General features: G+C 37.7%; 1 protein-coding gene across 17 annotated transcripts in view; it reads left to right on the top strand.

Annotated features, from left to right (window-relative positions):
- The first annotated feature begins 2927 nt into the window (after positions 1-2927).
- Positions 2928-27589, top strand: part of CDK19 (cyclin dependent kinase 19) — a 192368-nt gene continuing 167706 nt past the window's right edge. For 13 of the 17 annotated variants that reach the window (XM_023542804.2, XM_023542809.2, XM_023542846.2 and 10 more), the window contains exon 1: positions 3138-3248. Coding sequence is in view for 4 of the 17 variants with exons in the window: in XM_064289742.1 (XP_064145812.1) it covers positions 3121-3248 (128 nt within the window). In the remaining 13 variants the exon portion in view is untranslated. Of the gene's footprint in view, positions 3249-27589 lie in introns of all 17 variants that reach the window. The other 4 variants (XM_064289742.1, XM_023542799.2, XM_064289782.1 and 1 more) reach the window with 4 other exon arrangements.

Below are 27589 nucleotides of genomic sequence, written 5' to 3'. Positions count from 1 at the left end.
GTTGGAATCTACTTGATGGCACCCAACAACAACGTGATAACTTCTTTATTAGTCTCAACTCCCTTCAATCTATCCTGAGAGCTGTTGTCAGAAAAATCTTTTTTTTTTTTTAACATTTAATTCTTTTTAATGACCAGTTTTCACAGTATGTTGTTAGTACGCTAGCTATCTCCAGTGATGAACAATTTGTTTTGGATTTTTTTTTTAATAGTTTATTTTTTGTTGAAAATATATATAGCAATTCAACATTACATACAATTCAAAATACATACACTGATTCAACAATTTCTACATGTACAATTCAGTGACATTGATTACATTCTCCAAGTTGTGCAGCCATTCTCACCCTCCTTTTCCAAATTGTTCTTCACTATTAACATAAACTCACTGCTCCCTAAGCTTCCTGTCTTAGCTGAGTTCTCTAGAGAAGCAAAATTAGTAAAGTGTAGAAATAGATAGATGATAGATAGATAGATAGATAGATTTATATCAAGGAAATGGCTCACTCAGTTGTTGGGGCTGGAATGTCCCAAGTCCATGGGTCAGGCTTCTCTGGATGCACATAGCCACAGGGGCTGGCAATCCCTAGACCGGTAGATAAGAGAGCAGGGCTCCTGTTCACAGCCTGTGAAGATGGATGAATCCCAAAGATCAGCAGGCAAGACCACAGGTAAGCTGCTAGTTCAAGTCCCAAGAGCCGAAACCCAGATGGACAGGAGCGAGCTGCAAGATCCAGAGCAAGCAAAAGCCCACAAGCCTTGCCACTTATATTCCATGCAGGCCACATGCCCAAGGAAATTGCCTTTCAACTGATTGGCTACTCACAGCAGGTTCCATCATGGAGGTGATCACATCATACCAAATCTCATCATGGAAGTGATCACACCACCATATGAGTAGCAAATCGCTGAGGCTCATGGCTCAGCCAAGCTGACACACAACCTTAACCACGACACTTTCTGTCTAACCTTTCCACTTGTTGTCAGTTTGATCTCTTATAGTTTTTTTAAAAAAGAGTACTATGCTCAAAGCAGACATTCTTTACTAATTAAGCAAAATTACCATTTGGTTTAATTAAAAAAGACTTCAGAAGGATCTTTTGAATACATCAGACCAATTAAATCACTCTATCTCAAATGTCTTCGGTGACTCCCTACTGTCTACAATATGATGAAATCTAATACTTCTTGACATACCTAGCTTCATAATTTGATCTCTGCTTATCCGTCCAAAAGGCAAACCAAACCCGTTGCCATCTAGTCCATCCTGACTCATAGTTATCTGTCCAGCTCCTTCTTACCCATCTCCTTTCCCTGCCTTGATGTATAATATTCAAACTACTTGCATTTCTCAGAGTATATCAACCTCTCTTGATATATGTACATGCTGTTCTGCCTGAAATAACTCCTTGCTCCCTACTGCCCCACCTGTCTTCTAGGCAAAGTCCTACTTATCCTTTAAATTTTGGCTCCAGCCCACTTTCGGAAAGCCTACCTCTAGAGTTATGAGCTCCTCATATTCTACCATTGGTCTTTGTACCTACACAGTTTACTGTTAATTTGCTTACATGTTTATTGCTACAATAGGTTTTAGTACCCCGAAGGAAAAAAAACAAGTTTTTCACCTAGTATCTCCAGCAGTTATCATAGTGGTTTGCAATAAGAGAAACTCAGTTACTTTATTGAACATGCCTTCAAGATCTGAGGAAGCTTCCCAGGCGGGATTGTTGGAGTAAACAAGCAATTCTCTCCTCCCGCCCCCCTTTCAGTTTTCCAGGCTTCTTCCAATACCTAGCAAGCAGAAGTCACTATAACTTTCCCTACTTCAGGCAAAATCGATCATTCCCTCCTTCGTGCTCCCACCGAATGTAGTACATAAATCCTATCCTAGCATCAATCACATTTAAGTTTGTATTTCGAGTATCTGAGACTTTATGAACACAATAATGAAATGAATCAATGTTCATAATATGCATAGACCATATATATATAAAGCCCTTTTCAATCCAACCAAAACGATTGTTTTTAAAACGCTGGATCTTCTAGGCATTCCGATTGTTCTTAGATGGTCAAAGCTTGGCTACCAAAGTTAGGGCGGAAGACCTACTACAGCACCACGAAAAGGATGCGGCTGAGAAGTTATAGGTTCTCTTCAACCAATGCAAGAACTAAGAAACTGCTGACGGTTCAGCGTTTGAAATAATGTATTTGCATCGTAAAGAAAAAAGATTAACCTATCAGGAAGAACTGAGCACAACCAATCAAAAGCGGGAAGGAAGCCAAAGACTGGGGATACCCACGCACCAACTAGGACGTCATTCTCTAAACTCCGCCAATGAGGGCCAGATTGGGGGGGGGGGCAACTGGAGGACAAATTGCCAAGGAAAATAAACAACAATCTGCAGTAGAACTGTTCTATTACAACAGTCCTCGCCTCGCAAACCCCTGGAGTAAACTTCTGGGCAAAGCACTTGTTAAGTACTTTCCATATTCCTTCTCGCCTGGAAAATCAGACTGGAATTCCTCCTTCCTACTAGAACAAGGGCCTTTTTCCACTAGCTCCCACAGGCTTGCAGAAAGCACACTGCAACTTGGCGCTTTTTACCTTCACTGGGAGTCCAGCGCTACCTGAGGGGGAGGGGCGGCCCCAGTGCGCCGGCGTGCATGCCTTGCGGAGGCGCGGCTCTGGGCCCAAGGCAACGTGGGAGTTACAGTTCTTACGGTGGCAATCCTTTAGCCAATCCTGAGGCCTTCAGGACTACATTTCCCAGGAGGCTCCGCGACCTTGGGGCGGACGGGCTGGTTCGTTAATAAGCTGTAGGAAGCCGCGGCGCGGCCCACCAGGTTCCAAAACAAGGAAATGAAGGGGGGAGGCGGGACTGAGGGTGCCTGCGGGAGCCGCCGCCGCTGCCGCCGCAGAGGAGGAGGAGGTGGAGGTGGTGGTTGCCGCGGCCGCCGAGGAGTCCCTTGCTGAAAGCGGATCGCGGAGCGGCTGGCGGCGCGCGCGCGCCCGAGAGGCGGCTGTTGTAGAGAAGTGGAGCGGCGGCCGCGGGGGGAGGAGGAGGAGGGACTGAGCGGCGGCGGCCCCCGCGTCCCGGTGCCTCTATGGGGGAAGCAGACAATGGATTATGATTTCAAGGCGAAGCTGGCGGCGGAGCGGGAGCGGGTGGAGGATTTGTTTGAGTACGAAGGGTGCAAAGTGGGACGCGGCACCTACGGGCACGTCTACAAGGCGAGGCGAAAAGATGGGTAAGAGCAGGGGCGGGGGGAGTAGGGTCGCTCGGGTCCTCGCCCTGTCCGCGAACGGGCGGGATGGGTGGGTCGGAGCCCTATCGGACCGTTTCCAAGGGGCGCGGCGGAGGTGGTAGAGGGGCCATGTCCCGGGTTTGACTCTGAGAGACGCCCCCCTGCCCCTGCGGCTCCGTCGCGCCCCTCGAGCTCCCGCGGCGCAGCCCGGTCGGGGGCCGTCGGTCCCGTACCGAAGGGCGCTCTCCGCGTACATGGAGCAGGCGGCGACACGAGTTTGGACCTCGGCTAGAGGTGGAGTTGGTGGGGTCTGGTCTCTTGGGAAGACGCGGAGGAGTTGCCGCTCCGGCCCTGGGCTGGTGACGGCGGTTGTTGAACTTCCAATCCGCTGAGCCCCTCCCGGGGGCGGCGGTTTGAAACCTCGCCGCGGAGCCAGTCGCGCGGCTTAGCGCCTTGGTCCCCGGCAGTCTCCCGGGTCTGACCCAGTGTGCACGGCAGTCCCAGCTACGACCTCCGCCCCTGGGACCTGCTAGCCGGAACTGGCCCTTCAGCTCGGTCCCTCGCGTCCCTGTCGTGTTTTGGACCCCTCCTCACCCGTCTCCGCCCCCCCCGCGCCCCGATTTCACACCCTCACTCTGAGTTCCGCTCGAATGTGGGACGACATCCTGAGAGAGTAACCGCGTTTTGCCCGCGAGAACTTCAGAGTTCGGCCAGGTTCTCTGGCACCTCTTTTTCCCTCACCTTAGGTATTCTTCTGTCCATCACTTCGTTCTCTGCCAAGTGACTACGTGCTGGGGTTTACTGGGCATCTAGATTATCAAAAACGGAGTACAGAGTGACACAGAGCTGGGCCTGAACCTTTGTTTTCCTGGGAGTTGAGGGAGAACCGTAGGACATCTTCGGGAATCTCCTACCTCATTAGAAGTCGAACTGGACGATATTACGAGTAGTTGAGCTCGAACTGCAGGACAGGTGGAACCAGCTCTCTGTGATGGGTGGCCAGTTATTACCGCATGTCCCATCGTTGTAGGAATTCCCCTCCCCCAGGGTTAGGGCGTCCAGAAAGATCTGCCTGCCATGCTTAAACTGCATAAAGACTGTCAACGTGTAAAGAACAGAGCTTTAGGGTCGTATTGAACATTTCCGAATAAACTGAGTATCAGCCACACTGACATTAGTAAGATTTGAAGGGCCACTTTCTGTGCACGCTGTTGCAATTTGATATGGTAGGTTTCTGAACTCTAGGACCAAAGTAGATAGGTTGTGTGTGTGAATGTGTGCGTGTGTGTGTGTGCGCGCGCGCTTGCCCACTAGTTTTATAAAGGGAAAAACAAAACACAATTACTGTAAAGTTTTGGAGACATTTGCCCCTAGTTTTTTCCCCCCAATCTAGAGTTGGGTGTCAAGAATTATGATTCTCTGTACAAAAAATTTCAGAAATATTTTCTGTGAAAATATGTTGAAAATTACAAATTTCAGGATTATTATTATTGTTATTATTTTTTCTTTCTTATGGCTAAACAGGCCGGATAGTACTCAGTTGTTTGTGAACTTTTGTCATAATTCTTATAATTGCCAGGTGTTCTTGAATGAGTATCATGGGATGTGAGGTACTATAATTAACTTTTGTTTTTGAAATATGTACTTTACTTGTAATACTGGTGTTCCTGTGGGAGTGTTATCAAATATATTTGGGGAAGGCACATCAAGTTTTCCTGTTTAGACATTGGCATTACAAAATAAAAGTGGCTCTTTTCACACTCCTCGTGGTAACTTTGTAATACACTTGACCTAGAATTTTTAAATGTATTAAAAAAATTTTTTTTTGATTAAAATAACTTCCTTTTAGCAGACAATTTCTGAGAAAAGTTAAGAATTTTCTTCTGACTTGTATTTGAGTAGCATGGGCTTACAACAACAACAAACAGCAGATAATATAATTCCTATTTCCATTCTTTTTGAATATTTCCCCCCTCTAATAAAGTTGTTGATTCAAATACATATCCTTCTTGAGTGAAATTTATTTGATTAGAAGTAATAAAGCTGCGTTAGTAGAGGAAGATGGTTTCATCACATCAGATTGGTTTGTGTACCTTCAGCATAATATGCCTTTTTTTTTGGTGAACTTTTGGCCCAATGAACATTTACTTAAATCACTATATAACATGTAAGAAAAACCATAATAAAGGTTTTTTTTCTTGGACCAAGAGTCTAGTGAGATTTGAAGCTTTACAGCAAAACACATCTCTTGTGGGTTGTTAGTGGGATTAATTTATGTGCGTTGGTACCAGTGATTTGAAAGAACGAAAAGTTTGTAGTGATTGTTCTAAACTGTGATGCAGATTTGTACAGTAAAAAATTCTGCACTCTGATCGTGGTAAATTACAATTTAGATGTTTCCATTGTTATTTTGGTTAACATAGGAAGATGTGTAATGCTGTTTTAGGGAGCAAGAGAGAACTCACATGATAGGTTAAAGAGAAATTATCCTGGTATATGTAGTATAGTACATAACTCAAAAATTATTTGGGTCTTTAGAAACACTGAAACAAGTAACAAAATATTAGAAAAATCTCTATAGTTTAATACTATGGCTTACAAAACTTTAGGATTATTTTCCTTGAAATATGACTTTAATTTAGGCTTTGTTAATTATGCTGTACAAATTTAAAACTTACACTGGAATTGCAAGATTTGCATCTGGTTTTTCACCTTTGGTAAAAATGTTATTTATCTCACCACTTTTTTTTTTTTTGAAGGGAGACTCTTGGCTTAACTATCCTTTCTTGAAAATCCAGTGTAAAAGTTTTTCTTGAAGAGAAACAAGTTTGGAATGTTCCTAGACTTTTTAATATGAACAAGAATAGTAAAAGTTTTTCTTTGAACATCAGTAGAAAGTCACATAATTTATTATGAATCTCAAGACCATATGTCTCAAGTTGGAACCTTTTTTTTTTGATTGATAAAGGAATACTGTTAAAAAATTCTTGTGTCGGTAAGAGGTTCAGACAAACATGATTCCATGGGATAGTGTTAATGTCTGAAACTGTTGTACCCAACATACTGCTATTCAACTTTGCAGATGTTGATTAAGTGTCTGGAACCACTCCAATAAAAGAATGCTCCTTGTTGGATAAGTATTATTATTGTATTTTTGGATACCTGTTTTGAAAGATACTGATTGGGAGTGAAAAGGCTGACAGAGACATCTTACAATTTAGTTACAGTTTTGCCTTAGGGCTTCAGATAAGTAGTTGATGACTACATAATGTTAATATGTCATGAAATCCTTCACAAATTAGGTACACATAGGTAAATAATAGGTACAATAGTATCAGCCTGTTTTTGATGGGTTTTCACATTTGGTTGGTAATTAAAATAGAGTTTCACATTTGCATTTTTACTAGAGACCAGAAAATTGAAGATGTATCAGTGTGATCATAGCATTTTAGAACTTTCAAGAGTTTTAGATCATCTAGTTCCATTTCCTTATTTTACCAGTGAGAAAACCAGAGCTTTGAGAGGTTAGCTGACATTCCCAAAGTCTCAGCAAAGACCAAACCTGTAACCCAGATCTCTTGACTTCAGTTCTTGAATTTTTTTACTGTTTTCCTCCTTAATACCATGTAAGAAAAATGTGTAAAGGCCATGTTATGTCTAATCTTGATAATCTTATTGTATGAACTTTCTCCATCCAATAGATAACGCTATAACAAAAAGTATGAAAAAGGGAAAATACCATGTGTCAGGGATATTTAAAGTAGAAGTGCAGGCTCCTCATCTGTCACTGTTTTTGGCCATCTGCTTTGCACAGTAGCCTTGTTGGTCTCTGTCATTAGTCTTTCTATAATCCAAGTTTCTGCCAGTGTAATTTCCTACCAAACAAACAAACAAACAAAAAACCAATCTTGTCATATCTTGTCTTGGAAAATTATGCATTCCAATCTTGTCATATCTCTTCTTGGAAAACTGTGCATTCCCATGACTTAGAAGATCAGGTCCCATCTTAATGCCTTAGTTTGACATGTAAATCTATTTGAATTCTAATCCTAAAGTCTTTCTAGCCTTTATATCTGCCACCATTTCCCTTCTTTTTTCAAGTGCTTAGAAATCATATGCAGCATTGAACTCTTCATATTTCCTAGGACTTGCTAGGTTCTTTCATGTTTCTCTTTCTTTGTGCTACATTCAAATCAGAATGGCTTTGCCCTGTCATTTCCGTGTACGCCTCCTATCTGCACAAATCTGGCAAACTGCTCACATGCAACTCAAATAGCTTTTCTCCTAGAAGCTTTCCCTTATTCACTCAGTGTGCCCATTAACTGTGCTTCTACCCATCTGGGTTCTTATGTATGTAATGTCACTTACACGTGCTTTTAATCTGCTCCATAAACTAAAATCTGCCCCATAAAATTCAAACCTCAAGTTGCAATAGTGAAGGATTCTATGGGGAAAATACTAAATGAAGCATGAAGCATCAAAAGAAGATGGAAGGAATACACAGGTCTCATACCAAAAAGAACTGGTTGACGTTCAACCATTTCAAGAGGTAGCACATGATCAGGAACCAATGGTACCGAAGGAAGAAGTCCAAGCTGCACTGAAGGCATTGGCAAAAAACAAGGCTCCAGGAATTGATGGAATACGAATTGAGATGTTTCAACAAATACATGCAGTGCTGGAAGTGCTCACTGGTGTATGCCAAGAAATTGGGAAGACAGCTACCTGGCCAACTGACTGGAAGAGATCCATGTTTATGCCTATTCCCAAGAAAGGTGATCCAACTGAATGTGGAAATTATGGAACAATATCATTAATATCACACGCAAGCAAGATTTTGCTGAAGATCATTCAAAAGTGGCTGCAGCAGTATATCGACAGGAAACTGCCAGAAATTCAGGCTGGATTCAGAAGAGGACGTGAAACCAGAGATATCATCGCTGATGTCAGATGGATCCTGGCTGAAAGCAGAGAATACCAGAAGGATGTTTACCTATGTTTTATTGACTATGCAAAGGCATTCGACTGTGTAGATCATAACAAATTATGGATAACATTGCAAAGAATGGGAATTCCAGAACACTTAATTGTGCTCATGAGAAACCTGTACGTAGATCAAGAGGCAGTTGTTCAGACAGAACAAGGAGATACTTTGTGGTTTAAAGTCAGGAAAGGTATGCGTCAGGGTTGTATCCTTTCACCATACCTATGCAATCTGTATGCTGAACAAATAATCCGAGAAGCTGGACTGTATGAAGAAGAACGGGGCATCAGGATTGGAGGAAGACTCATTAACAACCTGAGATATGCAGATGACACAACCTTGCTTGCTGAAAGTGAAGAGAACTTAAAGCACTTAATGACGAAGACCAAAGACCATAGCCGTCAGTATGGATTATACCTCAACATAAAACAAAAGTCTTCACAACTGGTCTAATAAGTAAGATCATGATAAATGGGGAAAAGATTGAAGTTGTTAAGGATTTCATTTTACTTGGATCCACAATCAACACCCATGGAAGCAGCAGTCAGGAAATTGAAAGACGCATTGCATTGGGCAAATCTGATGCAAAAGACCTCTTTAAAGTGTTGAAAGCAAAGATGTCACCTTGAACACTAGGGCGCGCCTGACCCAAGCCATGATATTTTCAGTTGCATCATATGCATGGGAAAGCTGGATAATGAATAAGGAAGACTGAAGAAGAACTGACACCTTTGAATTGTGGTATTGGCAAACAATATTGAATACACGATGGACTGCCCAAAAGGGCGAACAAATCTATCTTGGAAGAAGTACAACCAGAATGCTCCTTGGAAACAAGGATGGTGAGACTGTGTCTTACATACTTTGGACATGTTATCAAAAGGAACAAGTCCCTGGAGAAGAACATCGTGCTTGGTAAGGTAGAGGGTCGGTGAAAGAGAGGAAGACCTTCAACGAGTTGGACTGACAGAGAGGCTGCAACAATGGGCTCAAACATCGTAACAGTTGTGAGGATGACACAGGACAGGTTCTGTTGTGCATAGGTTTGCTATGAGTCATAACTGACTCGGTGGCACCTAACAAACTATTAGCTGCAAAGGATCTTTATCATTCTATCTCCAGGACCTTGTTCAGAGTTGGGCATACAATCCAAACCAAACCCAAACCCAGTGCCGTCGAGTCAATTTCGACTCATAGCGACCCTATAGGACAGAGTAGAACTGCCCCACAGAGTTTCCAGGGAGTGCCTGGTGGATTCAAACTGCTGACCTTTTGGTTAGCAGCCATTGCACTTAACCATTATGCCACCAGGGTTTCCTGGGCATACAATACACACTAAAAAATTTGGCTGAATTAAAAAAACCAAAAACACCTGTCTAAATTGGTAAAATTGGTAAACATTTTCACTGATTTTAAAAACAGATCAAAATACTTTTTAAAAATAAGTTTAAGAGTAATGTTTTCAGAGTTGTTTTGAAAGCCTGAAATATAGTGATGTTGCTTGAGATTGGTGTTTAAATGTAAATATTTCTATAGCACTAATAGGTCTAGTGTATTTTTTATAAAAAACTATGTACTACTTTTCAAGGTGATTGGTTGATACATTTAATAGATGTTGATAAGGAACATAGGCAAATTATTTTGTGATAGTAAGCATTTTTCCCTTATGCCAGCTATTTTAGAATTGCCAGACTATAGTAATCTGTCTTCTGTGCTTTTACTAGCTATTTTACAGGATGCTTAGAAAATGTCAGGATTCATATTTTAGGAAGTTTTTTGGTACTGTATATTTATCTTTGAAAATTGTGTTACCGCATAGTAAATGAAAATTGGTTGTGTTTAATTAGTTTTATTTAATGCAAGTATTTAAAAACTTTTTGACCCACAAAGGAGCTCTGGTGGCACAATGGTTAAGTGCTTGGCTGCTAACTAGAGGGTGGTGGCTTGAACCCAACAGCTGCTCTGCAGAAGAAAGATGTGGCAGTCTGCTTCCATAAAGGTTACAGCCTTAGAAACCCTATAGGGGTGTTCTACTATGTCTTATAGGGTTACTATGAGTCGGAATTGGCTTCACAGCAATGGGTTTTTAACCCCCAAGAGAAAGAGGTATTCTTTTCGATGAAACTAGTCTTGAGTAGCAATCAGCAAACTTTCTGTGAAGAAGCAGATAGTAAATACTTGAGGTTTTGTGGACCATACTGCTTCTGTCCCAGTGACTCAACTCTGCTATTGCAGTGTCCAAGAAGCTGTAGACATACGTAAATGAATATGAATGAGCATGGCTGTATTCCAATACAACTTTATTTACAAAAACAAGTGGAGGACTGGATGTGACTGAAGTTTGCTGATCCCTGGCTTAGAGCAGCAAGCTCCAGCAGAACTCCTGTGATGATGAAATGTTCTGCCTTGTCCAGTCCAGTGTGGTAGCTGCTAACTAAATGTAGCTATTGAACACCTGAAATATGGTTAGTGTGATTAAGAAACTGAATCCTTAATTCTATTTAAACATAATTAACATATTAATTTAAATAGCCACATGTGGCTGTTGTTAGTTGCCCTGGATCCAGTCAGCTTCAACTCCTGGTGATCTTATGTATAATAGACAGAACGAAACATTGCCTGGTCCTGTGCCATCTTTATGCTTGTTAATATGTTTGGGTCCATTATCGTGGCTATGGTGTCAATCTATCTCATTGAGGGTTTCCCTCATTTTTGCTGACCCTCTGCTTTATCAAATATGATGTCCTTTTCTAGCAATTGGTCTTTCCTGATGACGTGTCCAAACTAAGTGAGAAGAAGTTTTGACATCCTTGCTTCTAAGGAGCATCCTTGTATTTTCTTCTAAGACTGATTTGTTCTGGCAGTCCACGGTGTCTATTCAATATTCTTCACCCATACCACAATTTGAATACATTAATTCTTCTTTCTTCCTTTTTCATTGTCCACCATTAACCTGCACTTAGGATGATTGAAAAGACCATGGCATGGGTCAGGTGCACCTTCGTCATCAGAGTGACATCTTTGCTTTTTAAAACTTTGAAGAGGTCTTTGGCAGCAGATTTGCCCAATGCAAGGAAGAGCCCTGGTAACTGAAAGGTTGGTGGTTTGAACCCATCAGCTGGCTCTGTGGGAGAAAGATGTGGCAGTCTGCTTCCCTAAAGTTTACAGCCTTGGAAACCCTAAGGCAGTTCTACTCTGTCCTATGGGGCCTCTCTATAAATTGGAATCAATTCGATCGCACTGGGTTTGGTTTTGTGGTTTGGTGCTTAGTGCAATTTGTCATTTGATTTCTTGGCTGCTGCTTCCATGGATGTTGATTGTTGATCCAAGTAGAATGAAATCATTGACAACTTCAATTTCTTCATGTATCATGATACTGCTTTTCAGACCAGTTGTGAGGATTTTTGTTTTCTTCATGTTTCGTGTAATCCATACTGAAGGGTACGTCGTCTTTGACATTTATCAATAAGCATGTCAAGTACTGTTCATTTTTGGCAAGCAAAGTTGTGTCATCTGCATATCTCATATGGCAAGTAGCTATCATATTGGACTACCCAGGGTTAGAGTCTTTAGAATGGGTGGCTTAGCAACACATTTATAACGAAGTGACCTTTTAATAAAAATGCGCGTATGAGGAAGTGGACAAGTGAAATAGGAAAACTCTTGATTCTTCTTTTAAGATAGGGGAGAAATTTCAAGGCTGATATTATAGCTTGATAAAACAAACCAATACTTGTAAAACTATTAATTTGTGAATAGAATCATCCTGGATACATTTTTAAAAAAGGTTTTATAAAAAAGTACGTGTGTATGTTCATGTTTAGTAAGTAATGCCTACACGAGCATAAAGAGATATACAGTGCAAAGCAAGTTTTCCTTTCATCCTTCCCTCAGCTACCCTTTTTCCTCTCTGGAGGCAGCCATTCTAGGGTACCCTTTTAGAGAGATTTTGTGTTTGTGTCTATTTAAAGACAAATGATAGTGTACACGTTCTCAAATTTTTTAACCTTAAATGTAATTTGAAAATCATCAAGTATCTTATGTACTGAAATGCCACCTTCCTCTTAATAGTTTCATCGTATTACACTGTGTTGACTTATATAATTTATTTAACCACCCTTGATGGCTGTCTCCAGTCATTTACTAGTACTAACACTACAATGAGTATCCTAGTGTGTATAGCATTTTGTGCATATCAGTATATCTGTAAGTTAAATTCCTATAAGCTGCTTACCTTTGGAAATAATGGCTTGAAATGATTTGGCAATATGATGATGTACAAGATTAAAATCTGTGAAGTCTGGAGATAGAGAGGGTAAGAATAAGGAATAGAAATGTTCACGCTTTTAGAATAATAATTGTTAATACATAAAAATGAGTTCTAAGTCATTTGTTTACTATAAAAACTGCAAGGTACTATTTTAACAGATTGAGAAAGGTGTGCTTCTGAGTTTTAGACAGGAAAAAAGTGGATCTATGGTAACTTTTTTAATACAATGAATGTCAATGTGGGTGAATTAAATATTTTTACTTTTGGTGTACTGTATTTTTGAACTGGGTATCCTGGATAAATAAATTTATGTGATGTCGAACTGTATATTCGTTTTGGAAAATGCCCAAGAAGTGCAGTGGGCGTTAGACTTCAATATAGAAGACTTTAAAGGCAATACGTTATCATTTGAAGGAGCCCCGGTGGCGCAGTGGTTAAGTGCTTGGCTGCTAACCGAAAGATCACCAGTTCAAACCCATCAGCCACTCTGGGAGAAAGATGGGGCAGTCAGCTTCTGTAAAGATTAAAAAAAAAAAAAAAGATTACAGCCTAGGAAACCCTATGGGGAGGTTCTGGTCTGTCATTGGACAGTTCTACTGTCATAGAGGGTTGCTCTGGGCTGGAATCTACTGGGTGGCACATAACAAAAAAAAAAAAAAACAAAAATATAATTTGATAATTCTCTTGGTGGTAAACTCTTAATAGTACTAGTTAATGTGTTTTCAACTTGTTCATTATATTGTGATGTGACTGTATAATGTTCTTACTGTTTTTGGATTCCAAAATAAAGGGACAAGAAACATTTTTTTTTCAAGAGAGTGTTTTAATGTTTTCAATGGCTAATACGGCTATTCCTTTAAAATAGTATTTTTAGGTTTTTAGAACCATAAAGAGGTAAGGGCAAAGCTATTTAAAGATTCTTGTCCATCTATAAATAGCTGATAGCCCAACATTTCCTATAATAGCTGTTTTGAGCATGCATTGTGCAGGATAAAAGAGGGCCTCAAGAGAGATGACAGGATGTAATTCAGGATACACGTGTGCAGCAGTAGTTTCTTATTGAGGATTTGAGTTTTTAGGCAGAAATGAATAATAAGTCAAGGAGAAATAAAAACCCTCAAAGTCCTCAAACAACTGGTTTCCTTATAAAATATCTTTTATTTCTTATATAATTATTAAAGGAAAAAAAAACACATCATGCTTATAGGAGCTTTGAACCTGTTGTGTATGTTCTATTTAAAAAACATGATTTCAGTGAGGCTTTTTGGTTGACGATCTAGTTTCTAAGCTGTATGTGATCAGGGAATGGATTTAATTACCAAGTAGACCAGCTAATTTTATTTTCTTCTGTGACCGTAGACCCAAACTCGGTCATGGTAAACTGTATTGAAGATATTTACATTTGGCCAGAAAGGTAAATCAATTGCTGCTGGGAAAGTAATGTACAACTTTTGTCTTACTGGTTGGTTAGTAGTGCCCTTCTCTAGGAAAGCTATTCAACTCGACGGCACTGGGAGGGTTTTATCATATTTCTTATGGTTGTTAAATAAGCATAAAGGTGCTATCTTAGTTACCTAGGGCTGCTATAACAGAAATATCACAAATGGATGGCTTTAACAAAGACAAGTTTATTTCTTCACAGTAAAGTAGGCTAAAATCCAAATTCAGAGCATCAGCTCCAGGAGAAGCCTTTCTCTCTCTGTTGACCTTCTCATTAATCTTCCCCTGGACTAGGAGCTTCTTTGCTCAGGAACCCCTGGTCCAAAGGACAAGCTCTGCTTCTGACATGGCTTCTTCGGTGGTATGAGGTCCACCCTCTTTGCTCCCTTCTCTCTTTTATATCTCAAAAGAGATTGCCTCAAGACACAATCCAATCTTGTAGACTGAGTTCTGCCTCACTAACACAACTGCAGCCCATCCCCCCTCATTAACATCATAGAGGCAGAATTTACAACATATAGGAAAATCACACAATACCAGGAATCAAGGCCCAGCCAAATTGATAAACACATTTTTAAAAATTTTTAGGGGGACATAATTCAACCCATGACAGGTGCCAAGCAGTTAGAGACCCAAAGTGTGTTGATTTTCACAAAAGTTAGCTTCCTTTTTCCCTTCCCCTGTTTGTAATGTAATCATTATACTGTAATTGCATTTAAAGAGTGACTTAAACACTGATTAAATCCTGCTGGTTTGGATTTAGGTGCAAATATTTAAAATTTGACTTTTTTTTCCTTCTGAAAAGTTTTGTGTTTTGATCTTGTGTAATTTAAAAAACCAGAGTTGTATTAACTTTAATTTCTCAGCAATGTGTTGACCTTTATGGTATATTAGTATCAAAGTAGCAATACTTTTATTTTTTATGCTATTAAAAATTATCAAGTAATAGCTGCACATGATTAAAGAACATCAGCAGTACCAAAGCCCATTGCCGTGGAGTCAATTCCGACTCGTAGTGATCCTATAGGACAGAGTAGTACTGCCCTGTAGGGTTTCCAAGGAGTGGCTTGTAGATTTGAACTGCTGACCTTTAGGTTAAACAGTACAGTTGTACATAAAATGAAAAGTGAAAGCCTTCCTTTTTTCACTTACTGTCCATGCCCGCCTTGTCACTTCTCAGAGGTAACCAGTTGTTACCCATTTCTGTTTTAATTTTTTATAGTGTTTATCATAATAACTTTAAATAAGATATGTATAATTCTGTGTCTTGATTAATTAACTGGCAGTTTCTGTTGACGTCTATCAGAAAAGCTGGGTAGGTTTGGAAGTACTACTCCATGTTCCCCTCTACCTTCAAATGTATTACTTTTTTTTTTAATTTAAAATTTTTCTGGTAGCTTTTATGACTTTAAATTAGCTTTTTTTCATTTATCAACTTAGATATTATCCCTGGTCTTTGATATGAATGTTAAGGAAAGCAATACTTCTCTTTTACTTTTACCCCATCTCCCGATATTTAAAATATAATTATTATGGCACCCTGGTTTACTGAGTGCTTTTTTTCCATAGATTGATTCTAAAAAGTGAATATCGAAATCCATTAAATTACAGTAATTATGAAAATTTATTTACTGAATGAATTAGTATGTTCAGACCCAAAAAGAAGGAAATGTAATCTTGCATATTGAATACTTGCTGCCTGAAACAGAATGTTCCAGGTACTAAGGCCTAGTGAGTCTTCTTAATTTATTTTGCCCTTTCTTTAAGTCTTTTTGGTCATACTTAACTAACCCAAAAGTTTTTCTTTATATCCCATATGTAGGTTTTCTTGGATTCTTTTTTTGTTTAGTGAGGAACTCTTGTTGAATAGCTTTTTCATATAGAATTTGTAGACTTTTCTGATTTCTTATATGTCTGATAATGTATTTTGTTGTCTTGATTGATAGTTTGCCAGAATATAAAATGACGTATTAGAATTTTTTTTTTTTTAAGTCCCAGTGCTGTTGCTTCATGTCTTCTAGCATCTCTTTTTGCTCATAGGAAGTTTCTTTTTCTTTACAGCACAAGTTAGTTTTCTATACACAAATTGTTTTGTGACGTTGGTTACAATCCCCTCAATGTGTCAGCACTCTCCTCTTTTCCCTTTCCACCCTGGGCTCTTTCTGTCCATTAATCCAGTTTTCCTGTCCCTTCCTGCCTTCTCATCTTTGCTTTTGGGCGGGTGTTGCCTATTTGGTCTCGCATACTTGATTGAACTAAGAAGCGTGTTGTTCATGTGTATTGTTGCTTGTGTTATAGACCTATTTAATTTTTTGCTGAAAGAGAGTGGGAGTGGCTTCAGATCTGAGTTAGCAGGGAGTCTGGGGACCATAGCCTCGGGGGTTCTTCCAGTCTCTGTCAGATTAGTAGGTCTGGCATTTTTTTTTTTTTGAGTTTGAATTTTCTGTTTTTTTTCTCCTGCTCATTCCAGGACCCTTTGTTATGATCCCTGTCAGAGTGGCTGGTGGTGGTAGTCGTGCACCATCTAGTTCGTCTGGGCTCAGGCAGGTAGAGGCTGTGGTACTTATGGTCCATTAGTCTTTTGGACTAATATTTTCCTTGTGTTTTTGGTTTTCTTCATTCTCCCTTGCTCTGAATGGATTGGGATCAATAGATGAATCTTTGATGTTTGCTCGTAAGCTTTTAAGACCCTAGACTTGACTCACCAAAGTAGGATGTAGAACATTTTCTTTATGAACTAGTTAAGCCAATTGACCTAGATGTCCTCCAAGACAATGGTCCCCAGGCCCCAGCCCGAGTTATTCCATCCCTCAAAGTGCTTTGACTGTCGTGGCTGTATAGTAGGTTCTGAGATCAGGTAGTGTGCGACCTCCTAGTTTGTTCTTTTTCTTCAGTGATGCTTTGCTTATCCAGAGTTTCTTTCCGTTCCATATAAAGTTGGTGATTAGTTTTCCCATCTTGTTGGTGTTTGGACTGCGATTGTATTATATCTGTAGATCACTTTGGGTAGGATTGGCATTCTCACAATGTTGAGTCTTCTTATGCATGATCATGGTTGGTTTTTCCATATATGTAGGTCTCTTTTGGTTTCTTACAATAGTGTTTTGTGGTTTTCTTTGTATAGGTCTTTTATGTCCCTGGTTAGATTTATTCCTAAGTATTTTATCTTTTTAGGAACTATTATAAATGGTATTATTTTCCTGATTTCCTTTTCAAAGTTCTCTTTGTTAGTATATAGGAATCCAACTGATTTTTGTACATGGACCTTATATCCTGCTCTACTGCTGGATCTCTCTGTTAATTCTAGTAGTTTTCCTGTGGAATCTTTGGGGTTCTCTATGTATATGATCATATTGTCTAGGAATAGGGGTAGTTTTAATGCACTGTATTTCCTTTTATTGCCATGTTGCTCTAGCTAGGACTTCCAGCACAATGTTAAATAGGAGTGATGATAAAGGGCAGGAAGTTTCTTTATTGGAAACATTTTCTTCTTCTTAGGAATCTCTTAGAGTTTTTTGTTTTATCCATGCATTCTAAAATTCCACTGAACTTTGGTAGTTTTTTTTTTGTTTGTTTCATCTATCTGTTACAAATTATTGGTTTGTTTGAATGATCTATGCACATAATTCAAACCTGAAGAGGTACAAAGTACCTCGGTAGCTTTAATCTCACTTTTACCTCATTCTCCACCTCTTCACTACCTGTTTTCCACTCCTGTCAGTTCTTTTTGGATCCTTTGGGGGGCTCTTTCTTTTGCCTTTGATTTGGAGCAGTTTTTAATTTCCTGTTATTTAAATGATTATTTCCTTTCCTTTGTCTTTGGCCTCCCTTGTTCTATCTTTCAGATATGCTTATTAACGAATATTGACATTTTAGGTTCTCCTTTCCATGTCTATTAAATTCATTCTCAAATTTTTCTCTCTTTAGTTGTAGGAGATTTCCCTTACTTTAATCTTCTAGGTACCAATTTGGTCTTCAGCTGGGCTGCCATTCTTTTATTCAGCTTGATCTGAATTCAGGGATCTTGACTGCCTGGTTTCAACAGGGGATTGATGTAATAAAATAAATATATTCCCTACTAATATTTAGGTTGTTGCTATGCTAGTGTTTCAAGATTATTTATAAACAATTCTCCCACAGAATTTTTTATATGTACCATGGGCTGTCTTTAGATTTTACTTCTTAATTTTTTTTTTATAATCAGTGCTAGATCAAGACAATGGAAACATTTTTCTATTTTCACTTATAGTGAAATTATATATGCTTTACTCTTTCAATATGTAGAGAATTATAATTAGTATAATAGCTTATTGAATACTACTTTGTGTCTAGCACTGTGCTAGTTGCAAATTTGAGGCTCTTGTGTTTATAATCTAGTTGAAAGGATTTAAACAGAATATCTGGTTCACATTTCTCTCAAATAAACTAAAACTGGTGTATTTATATCAAATTATATATATATATATATATTTAAAAAATTTTTTTTCTACCAAAACTATTAAGAAGTGGACAACAGAGGCCAGTCATGATAGACAGATGCAATGGTATGAAGGATTGGGGTACAGTAGCAGAAAGGGACAGAAAGGGGCTTAAGTTAGCAAAAGATCATCACTTTAGGTCATATAACAGTTATTTCTCAATAACATCCCACTGCTAACATTTATCAGTCAATCTGGCCATCCATCCATTTCTGTATCTAGGTTGTTCTATCCATTTACTTTCATTTTTCTAACCATTCGTGTATTTGTTCTTTACCAATTATAATTTGATTCCTTACCATGAACCAAATATTGTGTCATAGTTGATGAGGATACAAGGATAAATGAGATGTGATCTCAGCCCTCAGAAACTTGGATGGGAATTATTCACAACAAATTGCTAATAGTGATTGTTTATAGTAAGGAAATCCGGGTTAAGAGGAAAACTTTTCTTTCTTTAACAGTATGCCCTTTTATTTTGTTTAAAAAAGTATATTTATTTTATTGTGTGCATATATTATATTACCTATTTTTAAAAAACAGTAAAACATTTAAAAAATTAAATATAACTATTATTCGAGAAAGGCAAAAAAATTTTTTTAACTAAAACAGTTTTTATTTTCTTATAAAACCAATAAATATTCACTAAAGAAAACTTAGGAATTACAGAAACATAAAGAAGAAAATGTAAATCACTTGTAATAATATCACTCAGTGATAGTCATTGATAATATTTGGCATATTTTCTCCTAGTTTTCTTCAATGGGTTATTGATGCATAATAATATTTTTAAAAATTGAAGTAAAATTGACTTAACATAGGATTCACCATTTTGAAGTGTACAATTCAGTAGGTTTTGGTACATTCATAATGTTGTGCAACCATCACTACTCTTTAGTTCCAGGACTTTTTCATTACCCAAAAAGGAAGCTCTGTGCCCATTAAGCAGCCATTTCTCATTCTCCCTTTCCCTTAGGCCCTGGTAACCACTAGTCTGCTTTCTGTCTCTGCATTTGCCTATTCTGAATATTTTATATAAATGGGATCATACAATATATGGCCTTTTGTGTCTGGCTTCTTTCACTGAGCATAAAGTTTTCAGGATTCATCAATGTTTTGGCACGTATCAGTACTTTGTTATTTTTATGATAGAATAATATTTCATTGTGTGGATATATCACATTTTATTTATCCATTCATCAGCTGATAGATATTTGGATTATTTGCTCATTTTGGCTATTGAGAATAGTGCTACTATAAAATTTCATGTACAAGTTTTTGTAAGGATGTGTGTTTTAATTTATCTTGGCTGTGTACTAAAGACTGGGTATGTACTAAAGAGTGAGATTGCTGGATCATATAGTAATTCTGTGTTAGACTTTTTGTGGAACTGCCAAACTATTCCACAACAGCTGTACCATTTTACATCCTTGACAACACCTGTTGTTTTCCATTTTTTTAAATCATAGTGGATGTGAAGTGGCATTTAATTGTGGTTTTGATTTGCATTTCCCTGGTAACTAATGATGCTGAGCATCTTTACATGTGCTTATTGGCCATTTCTATATCTTCTTTGGAGAAATACCTATTCAAGTTCTTCGTACTTTTTTTAATTGGATTGTTTTCTTTTTGTTGTTGAGTTGTAGGAGTTCGTTATATCTGCTGGATGTTAGATCATTATCAGATAAATGGTTTGCAGATATATTTTCCCATTCAGCAGGTTGTCTTTTCACTTTCTTGATAATGTCCCTTTGATGCACAAAGTTTTTTTTATTTTGATGAAGTCCAATTCATCTATTTAGTTGTTCATACTTTTGGTGTTGTATTTAAGAATTCATTGCCAAATATAAGGTCCTGAAGATGTACCCCTCCCTGTGTTTTCTTGAAGAAGTTAATGATTTTGCCCTTACATTTGGGTCATTAATCCATCTTGAGTTAATTTTAGGATGTGGTGTGAGGTAGGGGTCCACCTTCAGTCTTTCGCATGTGGAAGTCCAGTTGTTCCAGAACTGTTTGTTGAAGAGAATATTCTTTTCCCATAAATATAAAAGTTTAAAATTTAGATTTATAAAGGTGAGCTTTTAGTAAAGCCATGTGACAGTAAGGGAAAAAAAAAATCTTTTTACACAAATGATAGGAAAATACAACAGAGAAATTTGGTACTTAGAGAAGAGAACTTAGTTACATTAAATTTTATGTGTGACCTTTGCTCCAAGCCAACTAACCAAGATTCTTTGTTTAGTTTAGGAGTTTGTAAATTCAGCACTCTTACCACAAAGATATATTCCATATCAGCATTCGAATAAATAAAATACTTTTAGATCCAAATGATTTAATTAAAGCTTTTTCTTTCTTAAATAACTTACATTTTCCCTTCTCAGAGAGTGGCCTTTTATATCTGATTTCCAGTAAGTATTCATACAAATGAAAAGCACATCTATGATGTCAGGAAACCTTGGAATTGGAAACCTTTAATTTCAAATCTGGGCTAATACTCTCTAGCTATGGGATTTTGATAGTCATGTAATCTCAGTGAACCTCAATTTCTTCATCTGTAAAATTAGTATGATGAAAAATTACTATCTTATGTAATTGCTGTGAGGAGTAATTAAATCATATAAAAGTCCTCAGTAAAGTATTAGTATTGTCCAGATTTATACAGTGGTTTTTGTGATAAATTCCCTTGAAGATTAAATTATCAAATAAAAAAGGGTAAGTATTGGGTGAAAATTATAGTCATCTTATTTTGAGAAAGAGGATTGACCTTGTTCAGCAGGAAGATAGAATTTTATACATAGTCTTTTATACATAGAAGCCCTGGTGGTGCAGTGGTTGAGAGCTCGGCTGCTAACCAAAAGGTTGGCAGTTCAAATCTACCAGCTGCTCCTTGGAAACCCTGTGGGGCAGTTCTGCTCTGTCCTATAGGGTTGCTATGAGTTGAAATCGACTTGACAGCAACAGGTTTGGTTTTTTGGTTATTATACGCTGTTAAAAAAATGTTATTAGGAAAGAAAAATGGGTTTCATGAACGCTTATGAAAGAGGAAGAGCTTATTTTTTCTTATATTAAAAATTTTTTTCTAATTACAGAAATAAACTGCGTTTATAGAAAAATCAGAAAATAAAAATAACAAAAAAGAAGTAAAGGTATTTGTAGATAGAACGGCATGGCATGTTTTCGCTACATGTTTTTCTGGGAAAATAAATGCTTTTATTTTCTGAAAAACGTGATCATATTCCGTATGCTTTTTGGTAACCCACTCTTTTCACTTAACAATTTTAGATATTTTTCCATTTCCTTAAATGTTACTTTTTAGGAGTGGTTTTGTATGTTTTTTAAAAGAAAATCTATATGCCATTCACATGTACAAGCCTTTCATCTGTAATGTCACTAATTCCGTGCAGTTATTCTTGAGGTCGTGTATGTAAAATCTGCTTTCCAATCTTGCTTCTGCAGAGAACCATTGTTCAGTATTTTCAATGACTGTATTCCATTATATAGACATACCATTTTTTGTTTAACTGGTTATCGTCTCTTTTTTAAAACTTTTTATTTATTTAGTTGTTATTGTTGAGAACATACACAGCAAAACATACACCAATTCAACAGTTTCTACTTGTACCATTTAGTGACATTGATTACGTACATTCTTTGAGTTGTACAACCATTTTCACCCTCCTTTTCTGAGTTGCTCCTCCTCCATTAACATAAATTTACTGCCCCGCTAAGGTTCCTGTCTAATCTTTCAAGTTGCTGTTGTCAATTGAATCCCGTATAAATAGTTCTTAAAAGAACTTAATGCTCAAGGCAGACATTTTTTACTAGTTAAGCTAAACTATTGTTTGGTTTTAAAAAGACTTCAGGGAATATTTTGGTTTAAGGTTTAAAGATTATCTCAGGGCAGTAGTTTCAGGGGTTCATCCAACTCTCATGGCTCCAGGAAATCTGGAGTTAAGAGATTTTGAAATTCTGTTCTGCGTTTTCCGCTTTTTGATCAGGATTCTTCCAGTTGTTCTCTTGATTTATGTTTAGTTTGTAATTTTTTATTATTATAAACAGCAGTATGATCAACAGATGATTTGTCATTCCATTATTTTTTGGACAGAGGGAACTTTCTAAGGTGAAAATATGTACAGAATGATAGGAAATAGTACATTAGTCAAGATCTAGTTTCTTAACAGTGTTTTACTCTAAAGTGGAGGTGATGATTAGGAAAGTTTAAAGTGAATCAGTGGACCAGTATTTCATATTATTCCTATACTGATCTGTATAAAGTAGAAGTCTTAGTTTTCTAGTGCTGCTATAACAGAAATACCACAAGTGGATGGCTTTAACAAAAAGAAGTTTATTCTGTCACAGTCCAGGAGGGTAGAAGTCCAAATTCAGTGCACCAGCTCTTGGGGAAGGCTTTCTGTCTCTGTTGGCTCTGGGGGAAAGAAAGGTCATTGTCATCACTCTTCCCTGGTCAAGGAGCTTCTCAGAGAAGGGACCCCGGGTCCAAAGGACGAGCTATTCTCCTGACTCTTGCTTCTTGGTCATATAAGGTCCCCGTGACTCTCTGCTCACTTCTGTCTTTTATCTCTCAAAAGAGATTGACTTAAGACACAACTCAATCTTGTAGATTGAATCCTGCCTCATTAACATAACTACTTCTATTCCTCCCTCATTAACATCATAGAGGTAGGATTTACAACACAGGAAAATCACATCAGATGACAAAGTGGTAGACAATCACACAATACTGGGAATCATGGACTAGCCAAGTTGACACATTTTTGGGGGACACAATTCATGACATTAGGGGTTTTAAGGAGCTATATAATTTTTTTTCTTTTTAATTAAAAACTTAAAAATCTCTTCTTGGATATACTTACAGGTAGTGATAAAAATACAACATAAGCGTTTAGAGCTGCATGGAATCTTCGTGATTCAAATCGATTGCTTTAAAAGATGAGGACAGTGAAGTTCAGAGATATTAAATGCTTTCCTTAAGATCACATAATGTGTTTCAGTGCCTAATATATTGGTGTTGAGTCCATTAATAATTAAACATAAGTTTTTCTATCTTCTACCCCAACACTCTTCTCTGTAACAAGATGTCTGATATAAAAATGAGAACTGCTTGTCTATGGAGCATCCATGATGATCTTTAATTAAGAGAGACCAATGGAAGCAGATTAATTATCATCAAATGTCAGATACCTTTTTCTGTAAACTTTCTAGGATAAAAAAAAAAAAAAAGAATTGCTGCATTGTCCATCAGTCATATATTTATTTAGGTCTGTTTTGGCAGAGGCTTTAATTAAAAAAAATAAATTTTATTGGTTTTTTGCTTAGTCATAGATATGTGTAACTATCAACACTATATAATTTTAGAACATTTTCATCACCCTAAAAAGAAACTCTACCCATTAGCAGTCATTCCCCATTCCACCCTTCCCTTAGCCCCTGGAAACGGCTTATCTACTTTTTCTCTCTCTTAATTTGCCTATATGGGACGTTTCATATAAATGGAATCATATAATATGTGGCCTTTTGTGTCTCACTTCTTTCACTTAGTAAAATGTTTTCAGGGTTAATCCATGCTGTAGCATGTATCAATACTTCATTCCTCTTTAAAGTAGAATAATATTCCATTTTATGGGCGTATCACATTTTGTTTATCCATTCATCAGTTGATGGAATTTTGTTTGTTTCTGCCTTTTGGTTATTGTGAATAACGCTGCTGTGAGCATTTGTGTACAAGTTTTTGTGTGGACATACGTTTTCAGTTCTTTTTGGTATATATCTAGGAGTAGCATTGCAGGGTCATATGATAACTCTACATTTAGCATTTTGAGGAACTACCAGACTTTTCCAAATTGTCTGTACTATTTTACATTCCCGCCTGCAGTGTGTAAGGGTTCAAATCTCTCCACATCCTCACCAACATTTATTATTATTTGTATTTTTTATTTTCACCATCCTAGCGGTTTTAAAGTGGTATCTCATTGTGGTTTTGATTTGCCTTTTTCTAACGGTCAGTGATGTTGAACATCTTTTTTATGTCCCTATTGGCCATTTGTATACCTTCTTTGGAGAAATGTCTATTAAAATCCTTTGACCATTTTTTAAATAATGTTTTAGGTGAAGGTTCACACAGCATATTAGGTTCCCATTTAACAATTTTTATACAGATTGTTCTATGACATTGGTTACATTTTTCACAACATGTTAGCATCCTCATTTCCATTCTGTTTGTTCTCTTTCCATTAATCTAGCTTCCCTGCCCCTTTTTACCTTCTCATCTTTGCTTTAGGGTAAATGTTGACTGTGTGGTCTCATATAGTTGATTATTTAAGGAACACATGGATAATATTGTTTATTTTATAAGCCAGTCTATTATTTGGATGAAATATATCCTCTAGAAGTGGCTTCAGTTCCAAGTTCAAAGGGTATCTCAAAGGTGATAGTCTTATCTCTATTAGTCCAGTAAGTTTGGTTTTTTGTAGGAATTTGAGTTTTGTTTCCTTTGACCGTGTTTAAATTGAGTTGCCTTTTTATTGTTGAGTTGTAAAAGTTGTGTATGTGTTCTTGATACTAGTCCCTTATCTGATCTATGATTTGCAAGTATTTTTTCCCATTCTGTGGGTTGTCTTTCTTCACTTTCTTGACGGTGTCCTTAGAAGTACAAAAGTTTAAAAATTTGAGTAAGTCCAATTTAACTATTTTTTCATTTGTCTCTTATGCTAAGAAACCAAGGTTGCAAAGATTTATTTCTTTGTTTTCTTCTAAGAGTTTTGTAGTTTTTTAGCTCCTACGTTCACGTTTGGCAAGTGATGTTTTTAAAGTGAAGGGGTGTTATGGATTGAATTATGTCCCCCCAAAATATGTGTTATAAATCCCAAACTATGTTTGTGGTTATATTCCCATTTGGGAATTGGTTGTCTATGTTATGTTAATAAGGCAGGATTATAGTAGGGTATATTTTGAGTCAATCTCTTTTGAGATATAAAAGAGATTAAACAAGGGAGCAGAGTAGACATGGGAGAAGATAGATGCCAAGACACATGGAGATCTCCAAGGAACCAGGAAGCAGAAGCTGAAGAGACAAGGACCTTCCTCCAGAGCCAACAGAGAGAGAAAGCCCTTTCCTAGAGCCAGCACTCTGAATTCTGACTTCTAGCCTCCTAAACTGTGAAAAAATGAATTTCTGTTTGTTAAAGCCATTCACTTGTGATATTTCTGTTATAACAGCAATAGATAACTAAGACAAGGGGCATGCAACATACTTTTAAGACATACCTTTAAAGTGTATCTGGCCAAATTGAATGTATACAGTGAAAAGATAACTAGCAATATCATTCACTCATTTATTCAAAACTTTTTTTAAAATAATATTTTATTGTTATTCAACGCTTCTTGAATAACCCTATGTAGGAACAAGGAATGTAGGGATAAAAGGCTTAATTCCTTTCCTTAAATTCTAGAGGGTGAGAGAATCAAATAGATTACAATAAAAAACCCGGTTGCCATCAAGTTGACTCTGACTCAAGATGACCCCATGTGTGTCAGACTAGAACTGTGCTCCATAGGGTTTTCAATGGCAGAATTTTTCAGAAGTAGATTGCCAGACCTTTCTTTTGAAGTGCCTCTGGGTGTACTCAAACATCTAACCTTTAGGTTAGCAGCTGAGCACTTTAACCATTTGCACCACCCAGGAACTCTTAGACTGCAATACAGGGTTATAAATGCTGTGATGCAGGTATGTACAGAATACTGTGGGGGTAACTATGAAGGGAACAGAACTGACCCAAGAATGTAGGGATGGTTTGGAAAGCTTCCAAGAGGAGAGGAGGCCTTTGAGAGCTGAGTTTTGAAGACCGAAGAGTGAGCCAGACAGAGAAGTGGTTAATACATAGTGCAGAGAAGAAAGAAATAATTAACTCAGAGGTCTGGAAGAGATTTCACTTCTTGTTTGGACCAGATAAATTCTACGTGTCTTTAAATTTTTCTCCTACCTTGGCAGAAACTGGACAGATTGTAGAATTTAGGGACTGAACATAGAAATCTGTAAAATGGGAGCGATGTCATTTCCTTAAGAGTTGAGAGAAACAAAAGAGATGGTGTTTTTATACACAAGCCAATATATAAATGTTAATGCTATTACTATTAACAGGATTTTGACATGAAATTTTGATGTTTATTGACTTTTCTAATAATTTGCTTTATTTTTGCTGTTGTTGAGAATATATACAGCAGAACATACACCAATTCAACAATTTCTACATGTATAATTCAGTGACATTGATCACATTCTTCAAGGTGTGCAACCATTCTTTCTTTCCTTTTCTGGGTCGCTCCTCCCTCATTAACATAAACTCACTTCCCTGAGTTTCCTATCTAATCGTTCGAGTTGCTGTTATCAACTTGATCCCATATACCACATTTTTATGTAAATAACACATGCCTTCTGCATGCCTTCACCTATGAGGTACCCTCACAGGTGCTGACATGCCAATCCTCTTCCACATGTTGCTGTAAAAATAACTGGCAAAGCATGCTTATGAAAATGCCTTGCAGGGGAGGGCACTGCCTGCAAGCAAATGCAGAAGGAGTGTTATTTGTGTAAAAATATAGTAGATAGATCTTAAAAGAGCAAAATGGTCAAGGCAAATATTCTTTGCTATTGTAGTTAGCTGCCATTGAGTGGGTTCTGATTTATAGTCACCCGACATAAAACAGAATGAAACACTGCCCTGTCCTGTGCCAATTTTTATTACGTTCAAACCGATTGTTGCAGCCACTGTGTCAATCCATCTCACTGAGAGTCTTCCTCTTTTGCACTGACCCATTGCTTTACCAAGTGTGATGTCTTTCTTCAGGGACTGGTCCCAAGTATGTGAGATGAAGTCTTGTCATCCTTACTTCTAAGGAGCATTCTGGCTGTACTTCCAAGACAGATTTGTTTGTTCTTCTGACAGTCCATAGTATAGTCAATATTCTTTGTTAACACCATAGTTCAAAGGCATCAATTCTTCCTTGGTCGTCTTTATTCATTGCCCAGTTTTTGCATGCATGTGAGGCAATTGAAAACACCGTGGGTCAGGTGCACATTAGTCCTTAAAGTGACATCTTTGCTGCTTAACACTTTAAAGAGGTCTTTTGCAGCAGGTTTGCCCCGTGCAATATG

This window comes from Loxodonta africana, chromosome 1 (genome assembly GCF_030014295.1).
Source record: "Loxodonta africana isolate mLoxAfr1 chromosome 1, mLoxAfr1.hap2, whole genome shotgun sequence".
In the NCBI taxonomy this organism is placed as follows: Eukaryota; Metazoa; Chordata; class Mammalia; order Proboscidea; family Elephantidae; genus Loxodonta; species Loxodonta africana.
This window is presented reverse-complemented; position numbering and strand designations above follow the sequence as displayed.